Source organism: Labrus mixtus, chromosome 13, assembly GCF_963584025.1.
Source record: "Labrus mixtus chromosome 13, fLabMix1.1, whole genome shotgun sequence".
Classification (NCBI taxonomy): Eukaryota; Metazoa; Chordata; class Actinopteri; order Labriformes; family Labridae; genus Labrus; species Labrus mixtus.
In genome coordinates, this window is record NC_083624.1 from 16,757,814 (window position 1) to 16,781,597 (window position 23,784).

General features: G+C 40.1%; 1 protein-coding gene across 2 annotated transcripts in view; it reads right to left on the reverse strand.

The window, feature by feature from the left end:
- Window positions 1-23,784, reverse strand: part of LOC132987107 (nck-associated protein 5-like) — an 80,888-nt gene continuing 57,104 nt past the window's right edge. Inside the window, exons 9-15 of one of the 2 annotated variants that reach the window (XM_061053932.1) lie at window positions 20,808-23,728; window positions 20,359-20,473; window positions 17,637-17,712; window positions 11,213-11,599; window positions 9,296-9,345; window positions 6,284-6,379; window positions 1-4,418 (exon numbers count right to left, since the gene is read on the reverse strand). In XM_061053932.1, the coding sequence (XP_060909915.1) occupies window positions 6,356-6,379; window positions 9,296-9,345; window positions 11,213-11,599; window positions 17,637-17,712; window positions 20,359-20,473; window positions 20,808-23,728 (3,573 nt within the window). In that variant the 3' untranslated portion in view covers window positions 1-4,418; window positions 6,284-6,355. The remainder of the gene's footprint in view (window positions 4,419-6,283; window positions 6,380-9,295; window positions 9,346-11,212; window positions 11,600-17,636; window positions 17,713-20,358; window positions 20,474-20,807; window positions 23,729-23,784) is intronic. The other variant, XM_061053931.1, reaches the window with a different exon arrangement.

The window sequence follows — 23,784 nt, forward strand, 5'->3', positions numbered from 1 at the left end:
TAAGTATTGAAATAGTTTATTTTTCCTTCTTCTTTTACATAAAACAAAGAATATCAGTAATATACAATTCTCAGTTTGAACTGCTAAGGTGACTGTCACACAAAAAACATCACTGTTATTATTGGGTTCTGAAAAAAAAACACATTTAGAAGGAGCATAACTGTAATAGTGAGTAAGAATATGTGCAATAAATGTTAAATTACACTCATCAGTGCAGAGTACAAATACAGGGCGTTTCGAGTAAACTTTAGAAAAATACAATACTCTTGTGAGAGTGACGCTCTTTCAATACGTGAGCTGTTTTCTCTTTTAAAACACAGACGCCATGCTCCATCTACCCGTATCGATACAGCCAATCTGTTCCCTGATCACCTCGCCTCACCTGTGAACGCTACATATCTCACCTGTGTGTTTAACAGGAGCTTTAGTTTTACAAACATTACCTTCAACATATACATGTAGCAAGTGATTCAAAGAGGAGGTAAATACAGTAAGATGACATGAGTTGTGATATTGTGCAACTGTACAGTGCACTACATCAACTGCCTCTAATGCTCCAAAGTGATATGGCTATAGTCAGACATGTAGATTTAGTTGCATTCATTTCCTGTGTGCGCGATTAGCTCCAAGCAGTGTTTGTTTGGCAATATGCGTTTTGGCAAATATCTACACATGAAAGGCAGGAAGCTGACAAAGGTGTGAGGGGGGTAAAAAACATTGCAAAAGCAGCTAAAACTGCCAAATATGTCGGGATGCATTCAAAACACCGAAAACAGTACTAGAAAGGACACAGCACACGTAATTTAGAGAGTAACTGAGCAACCGCGGTGAGATATTCTACAGGTTAATGTACAGACAGAAACAGACGGGAGGAAAATATTCAGGTAAATATCCTTAAACAGCGTCAGTGAGAACTGGTGCAGTGAAGATGAGGTTGACTTATTGAATCCACAGCATCTATCAGAGACAATAAATGGCATTTTCCCTGAGCTAGCACGACAATGTTTCTACAATGTGCCTACTGGGTGTTTTATTACTGACGATACATGCAAAACTCACTGCTTTGTCCTGATGTCATCACTGTGGGATCATGTAGAAAAATGCAAACTTCAGAACATTTATGGAGAGTTTCATTAGTGAGAATGAAATGGGAGCGTGTTTATGTTACCCCAGCCCGATATTCCTTAACTTAAGCAATTGATGTGATTTTCGCTTTTAATGTGAATGTAGCATAAAGGTCTTTACACACCAGTGATTCATCCTTGAGGGAACATTAGTATGACGGAACATAGGGCCTAGTTTTGATAGGGGAAAAAGTTATAGAAATTGGGCTGAGGAAACAAGGGGCTGAGGGACCATAGGGCTGAGGGAACATAGGGATGAGGGAACATAGGGCTGAGGAACATAGGGCTGAGGAACATAGGGCCTAATTTTGAAAATGTCATAGAAATTAGGAAACATAGGGCTGAGGAAACATAGGACTGAGGGAACATAGGGATACCCCCCAAAAATGCTGCATGAAAGTGAATGAGTGATATTATTTTTGCTCTAGAAATCAGATCGTTATTTTTCCCTCCTGTAATGAAACTCTTCATATCTGAATAACAGATTCACATGATGCATTTCTGTGTTTAGAATAAGCCGTAGGGTGGTTTCATGCAAGTTTATATAATCAACATTGTGACGATAAATAAAATAAAAAAGGTTCCAACAAGATAGTGCACACTTTAAAAGATCACATTACTCAGTCAGGTATCGAGCTCATGAGGGTCAATCAGTAGTTAGTGCTGTACATAAAAGGTCCTCAGGAAGAAAGTGTGCAGTCTTTGAGTTTACGAGGTTCAGTGTGATGTTTTTGATACGTATTGTAGTTGAGATAGTTGTTAGATCAAAAGCAGAAGATGTTCACACAAAGTTCAAACATGGCGGGCTAATGATCTTTGCTCTGCAGGATTTTAGAGGAGGTCTTTGTGATATATTTCTCCAAAAGTGACCGCTGCAACGGTTTCCTCTTGTGCAAAGTTACTTAAATGTTCAACCTGGAACAATAAACATTTTGATATAATACGGTGCATATTCTGGCATGGTTGGTTGGACTCAAACTGCCCCACAACATAGAATAAAATTAGCGGCTGGATCATGTAGCTGACCAGCTTGCAAGGTTTTTTCTGAAGAGCTCGTTGAGACTAAAAGATTCAATCACAGAGTTAGCCTCCCTCCAAGGTTAACCTCGGTAAAAAGTCGATATTTGTATACGTCTTCATTACAGATAAAACAAGGTATCTAATCACACGAGTTAAACTTCTTATTGGTGTCACGTTAGGTATGTATGTTTCGGATGTGACATTAAGCGTCGTATTAAAAATATGTCATTTTTATTTGGTTTCTACGATACTTAAACTCTGGTCTCATGGCTGAAAGTCCTGTATCTGTTGAACTCATAAATCATAACCACTTGAAAATGGACTTACATTTCTAGTCTCACAAATCCTGACTTTTATCTTGTCACAAATGAGTTGGAGTATGGTCTGAGTATGAGTATGAATATGGTCTCATTTTTGGTGCAGAAAGTCTGGAATGAGATAACATTGTAGTTTGAATATTGGATGTTAATTAAAACACATGTGGACACTCTGGCTCCTTAACTCTAACACACTGGCTCACACATTACCGATTACACTCACTGGAACATTTTCTTTTAATGCAGAAATCAGAGTAAAGCTGGCCACACACTAGACGATTCTCAAACCTTACCCCATTTAAAAAATGTTGGAGACCACAGACAAAAGGATGGTTTCAACCGGTTTTAAATATTATAATACTCTGAACACACACACTGAACATCTCGGCCAGGCCGGGAGACCACACACCTGCCATCTGTGGTAAGATTTCACAGACAGGAGATCAAACGGGACTTCAGAAGAAGAAAAAAATATAGAAGAAGATCGACTTTGGCTCTCCTGCTGTGTGTTTTGTTTTGCAGGCAGATTATGTGTGGCTTTATACAATTTGCAACGGGAGCTGAGGGTGAGTTGTCATAGTACCAAACATCCGGTTTGGTGATGCTTTCAAGTCTGCTCGCTGTCATTGGCTGATGCAGGTAATCTGTTGGAGGCAGTCTGACCTGGAATTGATTCAAGATCGGGGAGGCTCCGACAAAATCTGGAAGCAGTAAAATAATCGTAGTGACACCCCACACTTGAGGAATCTTTTGACAGAAAAATCAGATACGACCAGCCTCAAATCGGGCCACGCCCCCCCGATTGTTTTCAGGGTCAAATCAGGCCCAAAATCGTCTAGTGTGTCGCCGACTTAACATGGAGTATGATCATACAGACAAAGCCTGTTCTGATTGGTCTGGATTGCAGAACAAAGTTTTATCGTTGCGACCAGCTGTTGAGTCCAGTTTCATGCTTTCTGAAGTGCATGTAAGTGTTTAAATGTTAAATGTAGACCTACTCTGTTTTCCAGTATTTATCCAGGACCAAGATGTTCCCCTGTGCTTGGATTCATGTTCCCGACACAAAACCAAAACCACCCTCATCATTGTTTCATTTCAAGAGGAGGCAGAGGAAGTAAAACACTTTCATAAGTTTCAGTAGTTTGATGTTTGTTTGATAAATATGTGTATTTGAGGCGTCCTTTCATTGTCTGCTTTATGTATAACCCAAAGCAAAATGTAAAAAAATGTGATTGAATGTTGTTTAATGTGACTCTTATCTTATGATGGTGTTTGAGTTAAAATGTTTGGGATGTCTTTTGAAAGATGACAGTTGTGTGCCTTTCATTCTTCTTGGTACTTATCATATATTGTTAGCTTAGGAGCAGTTAGCTTAGCTTTAAAATTACAATGATTCTTTCCTTAGCGATGTGAAAATGAAGCTAATGTCCACGAGCATCTGCTTACACTGGGCCCTCAGTACAAGAATCAGCTTGTGTTAAATGGTAAAGACATGCCATGACAACGCTACAGAAGCGGACCTGTTATCACCAAAACAAAAGTATCTGCCATGTTTATGTCAAATTGCTCTGCAAAGGGGGGAAATGACAGAGAGAAATCCACGTGTGTGTAACTCCAGCCCAGAGACGGCAGAGCTGCTACATTTTAAATTCCATCTTCTGCACACAGACGATGCCAACGAGCTCCAAAATGACGACCAGAAGCTTCAATGCTGCATCCTGAAAGGCTGCTCAGTATCTCAGCTCCACACTGAGCACAGGTGGAAGCCAGACTCACTCATTGTCCAGCTGTGAGCATTTCATCCTGATGCAGAGTGTCCAAACTGTGGGATGTGGGGATCCTCCGTGTGTGTGTGTGTGTGTGTGTGTGTGTGTGTGTGTGTGTGTGTGAGAGAGAGATAAATCCAGCCGGCTGCCTGATTCCTGACTTCAGCTGGACTCATTTAGCTTCATGGACTCTGAAACAACAGATACAGACTACAGTTAGATCCTGCAGCTTGGTGCTATGAAAATCCAGTCTAAGATTAAATATTTGCTTTTTCAAAAGAGAGTTTCACATTCTGGCCGCAAAGAGTTAATATAGAAATAAAAAGTCGTAAAGTAAATGAGTATTAATTCTGAGTTGGGGGAAAATTGTGAAAATACTCAAAATCTCACCGACCATACGCAACTTTAGATTAAACAAAGATGGTGACCATGGGCTGAACTTTTCAGAATGTGAGCTGGAGGTCAGCAAAAATGGATTAGCTGCGGTTGTTGTTCTTCTTTAGCCGGCTCGCATCCCAATTGGTTATCGCTATGTTATTGTTAAAATCCACAGAGTGCATACTTAGGTGTCCTAGCACGCGACAAGATATTTAGATCATGAATATTAAACATTAACACTCACACCTACGGGCAATTTTGCATGTGAAAACCCATAAATGCACGAGGACAACACACAGACAGACCCTGTTTGACAGGGATTTGAACCAGAAACAATGCAACCGCAACAGTGCAACACCACCCGCCACTGTGCAACACCAGCCGCCACCGTGCAGCCCATCTTAAAATATTGTTGGAGATAAATTCCACATCTCTCTGATACAGTCATTATACGAATTTGTGGTTTGATTTCAATAGACAACTTGTGAAAAAATTGCAAAGGTCAAACCTGTTATATGAGGTAATGTATGGCTCTGTTTTGATGCTTAAATGTAACTTATTTCAGGTCACATTAATTGTACCAGTAAAAAGAACATGTACATATGAGGAGTAGCTTATACAACCTGATGAAAGGTAAGAGGGAATGGTTTTGTGCTTTTATTTGGTGTTTGTGTCCTTTGGTAGCTCATGTGAAGCCGCACACCTGTTTTTAACCCCACAGGCACATTTAAGATCTATTAAACACACACACACACACACACACACACACACACATCCAGTCACACACTCTGTAAATGTCAGCGTTAATGCACTGTATCAAGATGCAAAGTGATGTTTGTGAAACATGTTGGTCCTTTGTTTAGCTGCCATGAAGAAATTGGTTTAAATGTATCGTTATAACTGAGACACTTATATAAATATGAAGGATTATTTTAGGGCTTTTCATACCTTTATTTTAGAGACAGGACAGTAGAGTCCATCGGGGCGAGAGAAGGAGTGGGGAACGACATGCGGGGAAGGAGCCAAAGGTCGGATTTGAACTCAAAACCTCCCACTTCGAGGACTATAGCATCTGTACACGGGGGGCCGCAATGTAACCACTAGGCTACCGTCTCCACACAAAGTTTACTGACAAACTGCACTGTTTTAGCAATATGATTTTTTCCTTATGTTTTCCTTTTTAACACTTCCAGCTACAGTGACAGTTTTGAAAAGTTAAGTTTGAATCCATCAGTCTATCAGAGACAGATCTCAACAATCAGTGAATAAAGTTCAATTGCAGAAGAACTTCTTCAGCTTTGATAAAGAGTCAATAATAAATTTAGTGTAGAGAAAACACACACTCATTTCCAAAACATGGAACAAACTGTGACCATGATGTTAGTCACAAGAAGCATCTGGAGAGCTTCTCAGTGGTTTTTGTTGTTTTTTAAATACAGTATTGTTTTATATTTTCAAGGCTGACACTCTAAGTCGATTAAATTCCAAAACTTTTTGAACAAAACACTTCTGAGTATTAGAAAAAGACATGTCTGTTATTTATAAGGTGAGTTAGGAATGTAAACTCAGATGTTGATGAAAGTTTGAAGAGTGAGAAGTGATCGCAGAAAAAAAAACATGCTATTAACAGTGTGTCTGTTTGTGTTCATTAAATAAACCTGCTCCTGTGAGGTCTTACAGTTGGCGAGCTGAAGTCGTGTTTGTTCTTTCTGTTGGCTTGGCGGGGCTCGTGTTTTGGATTTGATGTAGGTCATTTTCTTTGGTTCCATTGCACCTGAAATAAGCACAGAGGAAAACTTATTTCAGGGTTTTATTTCTCTCTCTCTCTCTGCAGTCACACTTAATTTTCTCACCTGTCAAGGAGAGCAGTGAAATGTGGAGTCAGGTGAACAGAGTGACACTGACAGACTGACATCTGACATGTTCACAGAGAGAATGATTATCATCGTGAATTCAAAGTGTCAGGAGATCTGTGCGACAGTCAGGGAGAGCAGAGGTTTGACGTATTGAACTATAACTAACTTTAGAGCAACAACCACCTGAGCTCGACTCAAGGGAAACGTTATTTAAATGAGGTTAGGGTTCAGTTTGCAAGAGCCAAACTTTAAGTTAAAGCTTTCAGTTGATGATATGAAAAGTAGTGTTTGTCCTGCTCCTCCCATAGTTTACATTAAGATGTATTTCTTTGCTTTTAATCACTAAAGTTTAGCGTTACATATTTGAAACCTCAACCTTATCAATAAACAATCGTAGAAAGAGACGTAAATGACTTGTTCGCAGTTCTAGCTGTCCTATCAACAGTTTTACAGATGTCTCTTTCTGGCATTCTTGAGTTTAATGCTTTATGGTATGTTTATTGAAATATTAAAAGTGGCCACTGTGCAGAGTTTACAAGAGGCCAAGTCTGGACACAGGATCCAGCTCTTAAAAAATACATCCATGATTTGTCTGCAGTATATTTTCAAACTTTGGCATGTCTTCCTTACCAACTTCATACCTACAGCAGAAAATGTGCATCAAAGAGCATTTCGTTGGCTAACTAGGTACGTTGTTTAGTTTGGAAAAAAGTTAAAGGAGCAACATGTAACTCTGACACCTAGTGTTTAAAATGGGTACTGCCGACCAAATTCAAAACATTGTAGAGAGCTGTACCCCCCCCCCCCCCTCCTCTCTAGAGTCGATGCTCACGCAGGTTGCCATGTGGTGGACACTGAAGCTTCAGTGTTTAGCCAGCTCTGTATAGGTCTGTAAACCTTTCTGTGTTCTAACCTCTCTCCATTTTTCAAAAGCATCTCCAATATTGATCCTAGTTTGAGCACGTTTCTGCTCGTGGAGCTTATTAGAAACATGCAGAGGCTTTTTAGGTCGGGTACAATCACTTCTATCTGAACCACTTCTCTTGCCCGCTTCCATCGCTGCAACACCTGTTGGTTTGACCTGATAACTGGTCTCATATCTGGCAAACTGAGGAGCATCCAAAACGGCTGTGTGGGGGAGCCTTAAAACCGCCTACCTTCTCTGGTCCAAACAAATCCAGAGCATTCAGGACCAGAATCTAAAGTTAGAAGGAGGACATACTGGCTGCTGCATAGTTGTCAGAGAAGCCAGCACTTCAACATAGCATGTTTCCTTAATGTCTGATCATATAGTAAGCTCACTTTATCATTTCAGTCAGTAGATATCTTACAGATTGCTCCTTTAAATGACTGAATGTATCTTTAATACTACAGCTAACTGGCATTGTAGTACAATATAAACATCTTTTTCTGTATTTCTTCTTTCCTCTCGTGGATGAAGATGCCGACTATATGCACATGACATGAGGCTTTAGCTTTTCAGGTACCTGTTTTTTATTTTAGAAGACTTCAAAGAGGTTCTTATTTCTGAACAACTGAGCAGGAGCTATTAATAAGTGCAGCAAGAAATTGTTTTTAGATTAAGCCATTTTGTGAGCATTTTGCTGGCTAAAGCTACAATCTACCAGTAACTGTCGTCACTTCAGCTGGCTACCTGCCACACTGTGTGTGCAGCGCAAGAATGGAAAGCTTGACACTTTTAAAACAAAAATAAAACATGACTCTCAAAGAACAACAGTGTGACTGTGTAGTCGATGTGATATGATGCTTATAGTGTGTTTCAACCTATTTAGAAAGCGTCATCTCCTCGTCAGAGTTCCCTTTAAAACTGTACAGATTCAAATAGAAGACGTGCGTCATGAAGATGAGCCTCGAGGCTTCACAGTGTAAACATTACTCACTAAAATCATTATCACACAGCGTACATAGTTCCCCTTCACAGTGAGTGTTTTTTTTCTTTGGAACATAATGTGTGTGTGTGATTAGTGAGACTGAGCGTAGCCGTGTCTACACTGCGCTCCTGCAGGAGGGTTAATGGTGTGGTGATAAACGCGGAGGTTATTGCAATGACAGGCTGTGATCGCTGCTGCTTTCACTCGTCTTTTATGCACCGTTATATATAGAAATATGTTCCTTCTATTCCACTTGCACACATAGTGAAAGTAAAGCAGAGGACCTGACAGCAGTGACTCACTGTGAAATGCATTCTGTCGTTTAAATGTAGCTCCGACACCTCCTTGATAAAGGAATGATGAATTACTGAAGCAGATCATTCATTGGCTTTCTTTCTTTAGAGATGTGTGACAGCTGCCAGAAAGATTCTCCGCCTCCTCTAAAGCCTTTTTTTGATGCATCAAAAAGTCAACTCATATTTAAAGACGATATTTTCTATCCTGTTTTAGAAGCAGCACAGATACACGTGGCGAAACCTCAGTGTATAGATGGATATCGTTCAGTTTTCAGCTCATGACTTTATACAGCTCATCCAAATTGAATCATTGATTTTTCCTGAACATGTGCAGGTTGTGTTTTATTTTTTAACAAAAAATCGAATTTGGCTGACTTTTAACAGTCAATGTTTCACTCGTCGAGTGCTCTTAATCTGTTTTGTCCTTCAAACATGAAAAACAACAACATGTAAAGTCCATCTTTGTAAAGTCATCTGTATGCTGTTGACTCTAAGAATGGTAAAAGTAACAAACATTAAATAATAAAAGCAGAGGTGATGAAAATGCATGTAGGCCTACGTTAAAAAACGGAGTTATACATTGAATGTGAATTGAAAGATGAAGTGAGCTGCTGTGTGTCACGGCGGGGAAGGAGGCGGGACTGACCGGCGTGATCGGCCAGCTGTCCCTGGTCGAGCTTCTGGAGCTCCTCAACTCTGAAAACAGCGGAACACAATTTTGATTCAACTTTAACTTCCTTAAAAACTGGAAATATTAATAACTTCCTACATCAATTTCTCGCCTCAAATTTGTGAATTTATGAAGGAACAGAAACAGAACATCTTGAAAAACATCGAGGTCGTTGACCTCCTCGTCTACGGGCAGCAAAGACAGTAAAGGTCAAGGGTCGAGCGGATCCATGAGTGGGCCAGTTCTTTCTTTTAAGGCGGAAGTAACAAAAACTTGGTGCTGCAAACAATAAAAGTCTGTTAGATGTAATTAATGGTGAGTATCACTTTTATTTTTAATAAATAAACATCTTTATTTCCTAATTTTTCAATTCACATGCATTTTAAACCCAAATATTTCCTATGACATGCGTTTTCACCACCTCCATTTTTTCTTATCACTTTTTTTTACTTCCACTTCCATCGTTGTGGTCCGCTTCCTGAAATGATAAAAGTTTTTGTGATAATGATAAATGACAGAGCTGTCATCGTTAACGCGTCAATCATGATGTGATTAAGGTTAGAAATGAATGCATTCATTATTTTTAATTGCTTTAATCACGTTCTACTCGTAGTTAATTCACTGTGTAGTGTTTTAAAGCAGCAGAGATTGGAAATAAACGACACCTCTGCGCCTTTAAGTAACTCATTTCAGTTTAAAACTTATAGACGGATCAGTTAAAAGTTACATGCAGCTTGTGACTCCAAACATTTTACTTTTCAGTCTGTACAAGTTTCTTTTTCCATGAGTTAATGTCAAAACTTTCCATCTACTGGAAGTTCCTGATTTTCTTTCAAAATAAAAGCACGATTTTATCCAAACAACAAATAAAGCAAACTTAGTTAAATACAGTACAAAGTAAAAGCAAAACAAAAACTGTTTTGAAATGCAAAATAGTGGAATTTCAAACATGGGTTTGAAAATTAGATGAATTGAGATGAACATTTAAAATTGAGAAATTTAGTCGTGGTTTAAAAAAATGAATCATTTGACAGCCCTTATAAATGATGAATGAAAGTTAATTTATAATTAATAATTCAATTTGCAAATCAAAACCATTTTAATCAAAACTGACCTCAAATCAATCATATCACTCAAATACTTTCTCACTTCATCTTTTAATTCACATGCAGTTTATCGTTACATTTTTTAGATTCACACGCGTTTTCATCACCTCCGCTTTTATCATTTCATTTTTGTTACCTCCACCCTTCATACTGGTCTTGTTTGTTTGTGTGGGTCATAAAAAAACTTCAATATTAACGTCATTCTGTTTTAAAAACCAGCTTAAAAAAACTCCTTACAGATTCTTTAATCCAGGACCATATCGCTCGCTGCAGAGGGTTACGCCTGATTTGTGATTATATAGCATTTTCTATAAAAATATTTTAGTGGGATGCATTTCAAAAGGTATGAAAATGATCCAGAGAATGACTAAGCTGCTCTCTAAGAGGAACAAGAAAGTGTTTTTACTTTCCCCCTCAGGTTTGCTTCCTCGAGGTCTTCATAAATATGAGAAAATGTTTTTTCCTCATGTTCTCTCACATTCAAATCCAGTGGATAATGGACCACTTCTTCAATTTTTCTTGTGGCAAATTTAATGTCAAACCATTTCTTTGGTTTACCAACTCATCACTCAAGCTGTGACAGGTAGCGTGTAACGGGTTTGTGAGGTTGAGAGAGTTTGCTGAATTCAAACCTTACAGGAAGAAGTAAAGGACTAAAACAGCAAAATATTCTTACATGAGATGAATCTGAGTTACTAAAAGGATGAAAATCATCATGAGCATCATCTTTACTCTTGCAGTCCATACAGTATGTTCTGCTCCTTTTTGAATTGTTACTTTACTGTACCTGGTGGCGGTCTGGGCAGCCTGTTCTGGGTCTCACACACACGGGCAGACGTCATGACGGGTGCAGGCGGGGGTTGGATGGGCTGGAGGAAGGCCACAGTGGGGAAAGGCACTGACTGGATATGGGTCATGGAGGAGTCGGAGAGGGAGTTCGGCACCCCCGTAAGGCTGCCGTCCTTAAAACCGGAAGGGATTCTCCATCGGGGTAGCGGGGAAGGAGACACGTCCTCGCTGGAGGAACTTGGGACACTGGGAGGACTGAGGGACGGCTCAGGGATGGAGGAGGATTTGGGGAGGAGGTGCAGGATGGAGGAGAAGAAGGAACAGGATTCGGGAAGGGGGATGGTCCCAATTCCACTGTCCAACGTTCGCATCTTGCAGCCGGGGCCTGCGGCACAAGGAGAACAGTTGAAGTGGCTCAGGGGAGGAGGAGGAGAAGAGGGAACACAACGGGGAAGAAACGACGGGGTAACCATGGTTGAAGTGGAGCTACAGAAACCTTTCAAATATATGTGTTCCAATTAAAGATGGCTGTAGGTTACTTCATGGGACTATAAGGAAAGTCTAGTAAAAATAATATTCCTCCTGGAGAATAAACTGTTTCTGAATCTGATGGGTAAAGTGTTAGAAACGATAACTGAGCATATGAAGCAGTGAAACAGCGTTCACTTTCAAACAAAGGCAGCTTCACTGATCAATAATAATGGATTCTCTCTGCAGCATCATTTGATTGTTTCCCTCATGCCTCCTTGTTATTCCTGCCACATTATCCTCACTGTGTGCCATTATAAGCAGATGATCCTGGTCTATTTCAGTCCTTTGAAAACAACATAATGTTCATTTGTTTTTCATCCTCTTTAAACAAAAAAAACAATATCTAATTTGCAGATTGTTTCCTACGTTTCCTATTCAAGTAAAATACAAACAACAATGGTTGTTTAATTATATAGTAATTGTAATTACAGATAAGTGAGAGGCATGTTTTTACTCTCATACAAACTTCTCATGTAGCCCTGTGCAGTTAAAGCCCACTTGAACCACTGCTTTTTACAGATGTGGTTAAACGGATGTGTTGACACCCAACATGCATTAATCACACTGTGAATATGAAATGTAAAGTATGGCACATGAAATGATCCTAAAATACACTTTGAAAGTGTATTTTTTATTAGCACTACATCAAACAATCAAACATCAATCAGGCCAAACAATCAGGTCTTGCAGCAGTTTGTGATTTATTAAGATGGTTTTGTGTAAGTCGACATGAATTCAAAACTTTTGCAATTCCAAAAATCAATTTGTGTAAAAAGCCTTTTGGAAAGCTCGTAGATAAATTCATGTAGACAAAGTTAGATCACCCATTAGTTCAGAAATTTCAGTTTTGAGTGTCACGTTTGTAATTAGTGCTGCAGTTTCTTGTTTTTTGAAAGACAAGACCAAACTCATGAGACCAAACTGGGACATCATGGTGGATACACCATGAGTTGTAGTGAACAGGTTGCTTTGGTAATTTTGTAAATCACAGGAATTTAAAAATCAGCTGAGTAAAAGGTTCACTTTTTCATATTCTTTAATACATCCTGACTTCTCCGTGCAAACATAGATTGTATACAACATGGACGTAATCTCATTGATGTCACCAATTAGTTTCTGAAGAGGCGTTCTGAAGCCAAAAGTTGGTGGTCGCCATATTGGAAATGCTGACTAAAATTTCAGTCGACCTAGAAACAGACAGAGGTGGAGCTGAAGAGGTTCTTAAGCATCCCGGAAAGAAGCTACAATGTGCCCACCTGTCACCTTCCACGCCCCTAATCGTGCATATTTCTGCACCAGTCTTAGCGTAATAAAATCTAAATGGGTGAGCTTTAAAAAAAATGTACCCCCTGTATAGTGTGAACCAATAAATAAATGAGCTTTACCCAAAACAGTTTTTTGACCCAGGCTGTCAAAATGTTTATTCGACCTCCAGCAAGGAAGTGTGGACAACAGGAATGTGAGGAATACAAAGGAGAAATCCTTCCTGCATATTGTCCCATATGCTCTTTTTGTCCCATATATTTCTTAGTTAAGTCTCTCGAGATAACACTTTTTATGAATTGGCGCTATACAAATAATGATTGATTTATTCTCCATTTTCATTGACTTGGAAATATGTGCCTGAAAAAAGTCTATGAAGCGCTTTTTAAACATATTTCTTTTGTTCCGTCTGAAGTCCAATCTGCACAATTTGTCATGAAATAAATCTCCTTAGTTAAAAAATATCAAAAATGTAGGTTGTGATTTGTCATGAAGGACTCTGTAGTGGGTCCTGAGGCTAGACCAGTTTACACCGCTGCATTAGATCACAGGTATTAAATAGATAAACCTTTGTTAAATGTATGTGTTTGAAATCATAGTCATCCATCTTTCAAAGCAAATCTTCCACTTATCCATCCACTGAGCACCAAACCAAAATAACAGAGGCTTCCTCGAGCTGCTGCCGTTCAGGCTCATGTTTTTTTTTATATATGAACCCTGCAGCAGGAACCTGAAGGCAATCAAAGTCTGCAGCACAGGCAGCAGCTGCTCCCCCTTTATTAATTAAGATATGCACACAGGAGACCTCAGAGCCCTGTTCTGGGTTTACAGCTTGTTTTTCTTCACTTTTTGTTTTTCTTTTTGTCACCCTCAATGCTCAATATATATAAGAAATGGGAAAAAAATAATATTCATTACTTTTGTCTTGTAAACTATCAAACCAAAGCTTTATAAGTAAGTTGTAAATATCAGCATTGAGGCATTAAAACATCTCACAATCTTATAATACTTTATTGATTGGATGAGTTAGGGTCACTCACTGAAATAAACTGCAGTTTATGACTACTGCAGCTTCCATGTATTAAAGATGATGTTGAGTATCTTTATGTGTCAGTGAGGCTCCACTTGAGGAGAAAATGGTTATTTTTATCTCGTAAACAAGCACAAATGATCGAATAGAGAGGACATAGAACACACTGCTATCGATTGGTTTGTTCTTTAATCGAAGTTAACAAGAAGCGCTGTGAGCCGCTCTTCTCTGGAACGACAGAAACAGAGCGTCTGAGAATTGATCAGTTTCAACAAGCCTTTAACATGAACGCTGATGTTTCTGTCCTCCTCACATCTCCTCACCTCTGCAGCACGCTCGATCAATATGTGCTAGATGTCACAAGACAGCTCTGCGCTAATGATCTTCTCATTCCACTGTATGAAAACATACCCTATCATATATTTAACTAAAGTATATGATAATAAAAGTAAAGTCTGATGCTTTTTAAGGTGCTTTTTAAGCCTTTATTTAGAAATAGGAGCGTGGATTGAGTCGGAAATTGGGAGAGAGAGGGTCGGGAATGAGATTTGGGAAAGGAGTCACAGGTTGGATTCTAACTCAGGCCGCCCGCTGGAGGACTTAAGCCTAAGTACATGGGGCACACACACTAACCACTAGGCGCCCAAGTCTGATGCTTATTGTAGGAAAATATAAATGTTATTTGATTTGCAAAATTAATAAAAACTTCTCTGTACATATTTCCACCAGTTCACCAACAGACAGGGAGTGCAATATTGGGGCCAAAGAAAAATATATTATACACATTTTCTTCTATTTCCTGTCTTTGTAAAGGACACTGAACTTACACAGGAGACCTGTACACTGAGAGCAAAAACATTTGAGTAATTTGAGCTCAGATGTTTAGATGAGAAATAACAAAGACGGTCACTATGATAAAATGTTGATAACTCCGAACTCAAAGCCAAATTTTTTTTGAAATGTAGTTTTTCAGTATCGTGTGAAACTACAGATACATTTTAAAGCTACTGTGAGAAACTTTGTTTGTGTGGATTTTAGAGTCCTGTGGACAAAGCTGTACTTCTCATGTCCTGTCTTCACTGAGCTTGTCCAGTACATAGGTTAGAAGTGTTTTCTGATGAAAAGTCCCTGCTGTCTCTAACAATCAAACATATCACTCACTGTGGATCTTTGAGGTTTGAGATATCTAGAAAAGGCTGTTTCGGCAGGTTTCTGTTAATATACAAATTCAACACTGTAGCTTCAATGTTGGTTGAATTGTACGTATTTCTGTCATTCAGATCATCAAGTTTAAAAAGCGCTTTGTCAACTTTATAACAGAGGGTGTAATGCAGCTCCCAGCTGAAGGCAAAGTTAATTGACTCAGTTGTGGCTTGGACGACCGTGCTGAGCTGCTGCAGTGTTGAAATTTTAATGAGGTGATTAACCCCTGAGGGCAGGCGTCCATCCGTATCAAACATGCTTGATATTTGCAGCGACTTGCCGATGGTGTCACTCTGGTCAATGAAATTTCAGCGAGGTGTGTCACCAGTCCTCTACCTGAGCGACGTGGAGACTTTTATCTGCTGCTTTTCTTAATTCAAGGAGTGACCGCCAAGAAGTTGGGACCAAATAAAGTTTACTTCCTGCCAAGTTTCCCACCCACTCTCTGTCCCTTTTGCCACCTTTAGTTTCAACAAGGTACCGAGTGGAAAACGCTTATGTGTGTGGGTTGAAGCGAGCAAGACAGATCACATCTGAACCGAAGTGCCATTGATTGGGCAAGTCGATCCAAGCCACAGAGAGCTCCAGAGTTTTGACATATTCAGGATACGTTCACATCCAAAGGTTTGGCTCTAATAAAAAAAACAAAAAACAGATGGTTTGAATCCCATCATTTCATTTTAAAATAGCTGATACAAACACCTCAGGTTAATTAATCTGAGAGTGACCTCAGGACTGTCAATCACATTCTGATTAACTCTGACAATTAGATCCAAAATGTGGTTGAACCAAACTGACCCACACAGCGAGAAAACACCTGCAGCAGCAAGATGCCCTACCTGCTAATGAGGGGCAAAAGGTAAAAATATATATATAAACTTAACCTAAACCAGTCTGCCTCAATATCATCCTTGTTATCCTTGTTGGGTCAGTTAACATAATTGTACAGTGTGGGGTAATAAAGACCTCTCTCTACCATCAGCTGCAGGCACACTGGGGACTGGTCTGGCCAAGAGATTGCACGCTGGGTTGAAAAGGCTCTGGGTTGTTTGTATTTCTTTTAATGTAAATTGGTCTTGGTGGCCCTGAGCTCAGCCATTGCTCTCCTGAAAGGAGAGTGTCAGGAGAGTGGTTTGAGTGGGAATGCAAGCAGCAGGTTATAATAAAATGTCTTAATGTCTGCAAAAGAAAATCCCTTTCGGCCAATTCAGGTACATTTACATCTGTCTGAATGTCAATTAATGTACACTGTCCCTTTCCAAATCAAATAATAAATAAATAAAAATGTAGGATATGAGAAGAAAAGTCGCCTAAATGTTCGTCTAAGCCTTTGATGAAAATGTTCAGCATGCAAGTTGTTGCAGCTGTCTGGATCACAATAAAGCCCCTTTCACATATGCACTGCACTTTTGAAATGTTCTAACGTTGACAAGGAGGGCCGCAAGTGTGAACAAAGCTGCCAAATCTTTTCCCCCTGACTCTATGCAGACATTTTCTTGCCAACCCTTTGAAACAAGTCAGTATCTGCATCTGAGTGTGTGAAGCTTTGATGTCATTAATGATGAATTGTGGTGCTTTAAACTTCTCACCTCAGTTGTCTGTATTTTATTTTCTATCATTTATGTTGATGTTAAAGTTATATTAACCCAGAAACATTCATCATCACTGAAGGCCCCTCTCTGCATCCTCCTGCACGCTCTACCAAGCCGCTCCCTCACCCAAACCAAAAACCAACTGAAAAGCGTTTGTTAAAAATATGTGGACCTGAAAGCCTTATATTATCTAGAAAATGTCAGGAGTTTCAAAGGGGGCTTCGATGAGTTAAAATCAGAGGCTTCACTTTTTTCTATTAAGCCTGACCAGGAGTGCGCTCAGTCCACTGCATGGATGAATAGGTCCATCCTGATGGGATGAGTTTGTGCATGCAAACTTCCAGTGCATGGTTCTGTGAGGATGAGTTTGTTGTTTATGATATCACCATCAAAGGGCAAACATTGTGTGAAGCACAGCCGTGGTGAAATGATCCTGATTTAAATCACCACCGAAAACAACAAATAAATGCAGAGGGAGAACGAATAACATGAACAGAAACATGGAGAGAAAAGCACACACTGACAAAATTCAGCATTTTGCCTCTTTGTTTGACTGCATTCAGCATATTCATCATGTTCATGACTTACACACATCTGTCATATTTGGTCTTCATTTCTGTCTGCAAACTGTAAAATGGTAAGCACAGAAAAACCTTCAGGCCCGGCATGCTGATATTGACACAGCAGACAATGCTGTAAAGTAGCCTTGGTTTAATTTCCAGGAACACAGATTCAAGAGGGATCAGTCGCTTTATGCAGTTTTATATAAAGTCTGAGATAAAAAGGGAATTAAAAGATCTCACCTATCACAGCATCCTGTTTGGGGGTCTTCACAGTGGATCCATTTTCTCCTTCAGCTCTCAGGTTCATCATCTGCATCTTTGTTTTAGTAGAAGAAGAAGTTACCCACATGTGGTTTCACTCTTATTCATGTAACATGTAGTTTTTTTGTGTTTTCTGCTTCCTCTACATTTTATGTATGATTCTTTTATCTGTATCTATTTGCTTAATCCATTGTGAATTATGTTAATTTTAAATAGTTTTTCTGGTATTTTGTTTTTTAGAAAACGACTTTAGGGGAAAACCTTAGATCCAAGCAGCAGTGTTGTTTGTAGTCAACAATTAGCAGGTAAATGATTTTGTGCAGTTTGCGGCCCACTGCTGCAGCTTTAGTACGGACAATTGCTGCGGCACTCTCCTGTTCTGTGCGCTCTTTACTCGTAGTCGTTTCAAGTCCAGGGTTCGTTACCATTATGACAGCTGATGAGTCTTCTTTCACCCCAACTCTCACAGACTCTGGAGGTATTTTCTTTTGTTGTCTTAATGTAGCTACTGCATGTGTTTCCAACACAGCAAAAGCTGGGGAACTACAGACATGGGAAGCTAGCCTATACCTGTCCCATCGGGGTCTGTTCCCTCCTGTCAGCCGTCTCTCCATGCTGCCTCAAAGTCTTTCCCCTGTCGTCAGCTGATCTCTCTCAGCAGTCACTGGACGCAACCAGCCATTCAGATTTCAGAAACTCAGTATGAAACGAAACGTTGAGGACGCAGGGTGCCCACTTCAAACCCCTCTGTGTCTACATCCCCCCAGTCTACATTTTAAATCTTGTCCTGTGTTTCTAAAATCCTAATATATTTTGTATTTTTATGTGTTGGTTGGCGGATGTTTTAACGTTGTGTTTTTTAACCTTCTAAAGCTCTTTGAGTCGCTCTGTGCGGCTCATGCTGACAATGAACACCTAACCTTGACAGTGTCCGAGTCATAATGTGACTCATTCATTAATCTGCACCTTATTCTGCTTGTGTGCCTTTATACCCTTACCCGTGTTATTAAAAATTCATTCATTCTTTTGACTTACGCATGACACTGGAAGGTAGTAGGAGAGACATCAGGTGTTATATGAAAAGTCCTCCCTGCAGGTGTTACCCATGTTTCACAGCTTTTGAACTTTACATAAAAAAACAAACATCTAAGCTTCAACAAAGTGTACCTGACTGAGAATTCTGAACATTTGATGCAATCACTTGTTGAATTTTTGATCTATGCGTTCAAAAATAAATTGGCTCCAAGGGTAAAGTTGTGAACACAGGGATAAATTTAAAGGTTTGATAATGAAGGTCAGAGTGATGAAACCTCGTGTAACATGGTTAGAGGGACAGTTTGTAAAATTAGCTTGAAGCACCGCTCACTTGTTAAAACTGTTGTGTGATTGTGTTTTTCTGTTCTTTATTTGATCCAACAAAGGACAGGGATTTGTTCGTTTTTATTGATATCGATATCATTATTGAGCTTCCTTAACGATCCAAGTCTTTATCAGTACCACTCTCTATACTTTATATTATTTGGTGGAAAGGCGAGACTTCACTACCTACTAATAGATAAATAAATAGTTGTCTTGGCTGCAGTAGAATTTATTTAGTATTATAAGCTGAATAAAGCTCATGTTGGAAAGTTAATTCCACTTGTAAAATCTAGTTTACATGCTGGGAAAACAAACAAATGTACTCCAAAATACTGTATTTATGCATGTTTCCCACCAAAACCTTAATTCTCTTTTTGACGTATCATTTGAACACATCATCATGACCTTTTATTCAACTTTGCCTGATAGTAATGTTACTGACCGCACCCTAAACACATCATCATTTAATGATTAATAATGTAAGCTAACTACATTTTATCCTGCCAATTTTGACACAGATTTCAACATTGAATTACTGTTTCTAACTAACAGGACTCTGGAGTCCGGATACTCTTATCAAGGCTGATTTGATTGGAGGCAGAGGACGACTGTCCTGCAGCAGCAGCCATGATTGACTTTGTTTTTTAAAACCCTAACAAAGTCGAAGGTGCTGCATTTTGTTTTAAATTGATGCACAATGCTGATGTATTTGGCCATGGAGGTTGTGTTCCCCGTCTTGCAAGAAGTACTTTTAAATTGCATTTAACTTCATCCTCATTGTTCGGTAAATATAGACAAACTCTAAATTTCTTTGCATGTTCAGTCATACTTGCAAGAACCTGACCACCAGAGTTCTTCTTTGTCTAGTTTCATACTTGCTGGCTGGCTATTCAATTTTCTTCAAAAACTTTTAAAGAATGGATGAATGTTTGTGCATCATGGATTTGATTTATCTATGTGATTTGACTCCAGATATAACTTTATGTTATGGGACCCACATGACTTGTTAGCAGTACCAATAAGCTCACATACGGTTGGTTTTCTGATTCTGAAAAAAAAACTGAACCAGGTCCTTTTTCGGACTGTGATAGATCCAATTACATTCAATGTATGTTCAAACCATTGCCATCATTTCAGTCAGGCGGATTTTGTTTTTTGTTTTTAGTGTGTCTTTCTGGTGCAAACTCAGAACTCTCATATTCCTGAAATAAACAAACTGCAAATTAAAAGTGGATTGGACTAAACCACGTTGTATAAAATACATGGTTGTATCTAGAACAAAAAGCAGTTGCATACCAATGAAATAACTGCCTGTTTTGATTAGAGCTATAATTTAATTTACCTTGGGGTCCCCGATAATTTCAACGTGTCCTTGCATCTCATTCAGGGACATTCCTGGGCAGGGCATTGAGATGCATGCCCGCACTGCATCATGAGACTCTCTCCTCCCCACAGAGCTGAAAGAAAACAGTTTGTCAACAAACCACAACATACTGAGATTGAGTGATATTGACTCCACATGCCATGGGTGATTTGACTAAAAAACTGTCCTATATCTCTTTAAACCTGGCAGCTAACCTCTTGTTAGACACTGACAGATTTGTCTTATACCACTCAATGAAAATAAACAAAGTCATCTGAGGCAGCAAAATATAAAATTGGCAGCAAGCTATGATGAAATCTGTTGGAAGATGCACTGGAGGTTTAATGTTGATGAAATTTCAATGAAGGTGGCCTTCTTAAAAGCACAGGACTTTTGATAAGTGTACCAAAGAAAAAACCCTTTCTTACCTGTCTTTTCCATCACTTTTTCTTCTGTCTTTCTTTTTGTCCAACTTTGTCTGCTTTCCTCCAAGAAGTGATGTAATCTTCTGCTCCCTCTTCTCCTCCTTCACTTTCGGTGGATCAGTCTTTTTGCTGCTTGGAGCTGGAAGCTTACTCTTCCGAAAACCAAACCAATTTGCTAAAGTTGACCCAGATTTTTGCTTCACTTCAATGGTCCTCTCCTGTTCCTGAGTCTTGTGCAAGTTCTCCTCTATGCCCAGCATCACTTTCTCTTCGATCGTGGTTATGGTACTTTGTCTCTCTGGTTCTTCAGAGACAGGCTCACCGAAGGCGCTTGAAAACTGTTGCTCGATCTGAAGACGCCTAGCTTGTTCTCGTTGGAGTTTAAGACTTTGAAGTCTTTCACTAGAGGACCCCAAATGTGGGGGAACCGCAAGACCCTCTTCAATCAAGAAGTTGTTTAGAAGGGATCGATTCATTGGGCAATGGTAGCTACTGGAGCAGCTCATACTTCCTGGTAGGACATCGCTAAGAGAGTTCAAGGAGCTCCCTGAGTGTGTTTTGATCTGGGTACGGACCTTTCCAGATCTGTTGAAGCTTGGTCTGTCCATGTAGCGAGCACCAAAGCTCTGACTACGAGCCTTAGCTCCATTCATGCCCATCACTGGCTTAAGTGGAGGCCTAGTTGACACAGACACAGATCGTTTAAACAGCCATCCCTCTTCATCAAATCCCCAATCCAGCATCACACCACTGTCTGATGGGAAGGGTTGAACTGGGGGCTCAGAATCCAGCGAGTTACAACGGGTCTCAATCTTTCTGTGGGCTTTGTCATGGGCTCCACACTCATGCATCATCTGGGGATCACACGTAAACGTCTGAAAGTTCTGGACATTTTTTGGAGTGGGGTTTGTATTATCCTTGTTCTGCCTTCCAAAAAGTAAGAACGTGTTGGTGTCTTGCCCAGAGATAGCTTCATGAGATTTTGCATTTACTGGATGAGCCATTTTTACAGCTCTTGAGGTGGAACTTTGAGGATTATTTGCGATCCCATGGTAGTAAACATTAGAATACGCCTGAGGCAAGACTTCTGAAAGTTTTGGCTCACTGATGCTCTGTTGGGATCTTTGTAAAATGTTCTGACTTGGCAACATAACAGGAGGGCCATTTTCATAGTGACAAGTCACACATCTTTCCATAGATGACTGGATTGACTCTGGAGCTTGTGACTCTTGAACTGGGACGGTTGGTATCTTGGATGAGTTGGTATGGTACTGCTTGGTGGGGATTTCTTTTATACCTTCTGCGCTCATTCCTGGGGCTGAATGTAGATTGTCTTTTGTTGTGTTAAAATGTTGAGGTTGTGAAGCAGCAGAAAGCTGATTCGATTGTGGCTTGGTGGTGCTCGATGATGTCTTCCCAGTAGTAGAACTCCGAGCCTGACCTGCAGATATCTGTGCTTTGGGTGAGCTGTCACAACCAGGTCTAAGAACCAGAGAAGAAGTCCGACCTGGGGGTGGTGGTGGAGATGGGGACCTAAGTTCTGGATGGGAAGCATCACAGTGCTGGTCTTGGCGGCGTTGTTTTCGTGGAGAGCAGGGCAGGTTATCATAAATGCCTTCTTCCACAGAGTCATTGATCGATTGAGGTCTTGTCATTTGCAAAGGTAGTTTTGTTGGGCTCTTTGAGCATTCATTGATCCCTTGAGGTTTAAATGTCTTTGAATTTTTCACAGGGGAAGCAAGAGGAGAACACTGTTGCACACTCTTGAGAGACTTGGAACTTGTTGATACAGCAGAGTCCTCATCTTTCTCCACTTGAGGTAAAGCTCCCTTGCTTGTTCCATGGGTTTTAGTAAGAGTGGTCCTTTTGTTGGAGACACTATGCACAGGAGGGGTTGACTGTCCTTTGGGCCTGTGGCCCTTGATAAGCTTTTGGTGGAGAGGAGAATGTGTATGCTTAGGTTGTTCTTGTCCTGCATCCGCACTCTTGCTCCGCAGAATGAAAGCTTTCCTCGCTGAGTCACAAAGCTGAGGTTTGGCTTTTCTTTGAGGAGATTCTGAGATAGTGTGGTTGTGGCTTCCACCTCCAGCTTGAATGGCCTGATCCCTGCAGTGAGGAACCTCCATGGAGGAGCTGCGCTGTCTGGCTGCACTCACACAAATCAGAGCTCTTGTTGCAGAGTTCTGAATAGAAGCACTCACATCACTCGTTCCTGCTTCGTCCTGCTTGGCTGCAAATTTGCCCTCTTGTCTTTTGACATGATCAAGTCTGGATTTACGGTCAGTAGACCTTTCCTGGTTATTGTTTTTGTCACTTAGCTTCATCCCCGAAGGCTTGTTTTTTTCAAGTGAATCCTTTCTTTGCTCCAAATTTGTAAGGCTCTCTGTTGGGCTAACACCAGGTTGAACTGTGGGGCCTTCCAGAAATAAGATGTTGTCAGCGACAGGTGAGGGGAAAAGACCAGAATCCCTTGCAAGTTTCACAGGATCTTCTTGATAATTGTTGTCGTCATCTCTTGGGATATCAAACTTCTCAAACTTCTTCTCCGAACCAAGAGGTTCATTTGTTGGTTGGTCACTGGATTCAGTTCTTTGTAATTTAGGTGAATCTTCCTCTGTGTAATCAGAGTCAAGGGCAGCAATACCGGACTTGACAGGCGTACTTGTTGAGGCTACCTGTTTGGCTGTGCTTCCTTGTTGGCCACACTTCACACCAAGTGAGTATATGCCCTCATTAAAGGTCATACAGTCTTTGCAGTGTGGTACAGGTGCAATGGAGGATGCCTCTTTTGAGCTTGTCTGGAGACGCTTCAGACCTTTCAGAATGTGTCCTTCCTTCCACCCCAGCTCTGTCTGTTCGATGGATGCAGAATTATTGCTAGATACAGAACCTGTACTCATCCGTTTATCCCGGCTTATGCCACACTGCATGAAAGAGATATATATTGTCATTAAAATAGTATTAAATCACTGATCACATT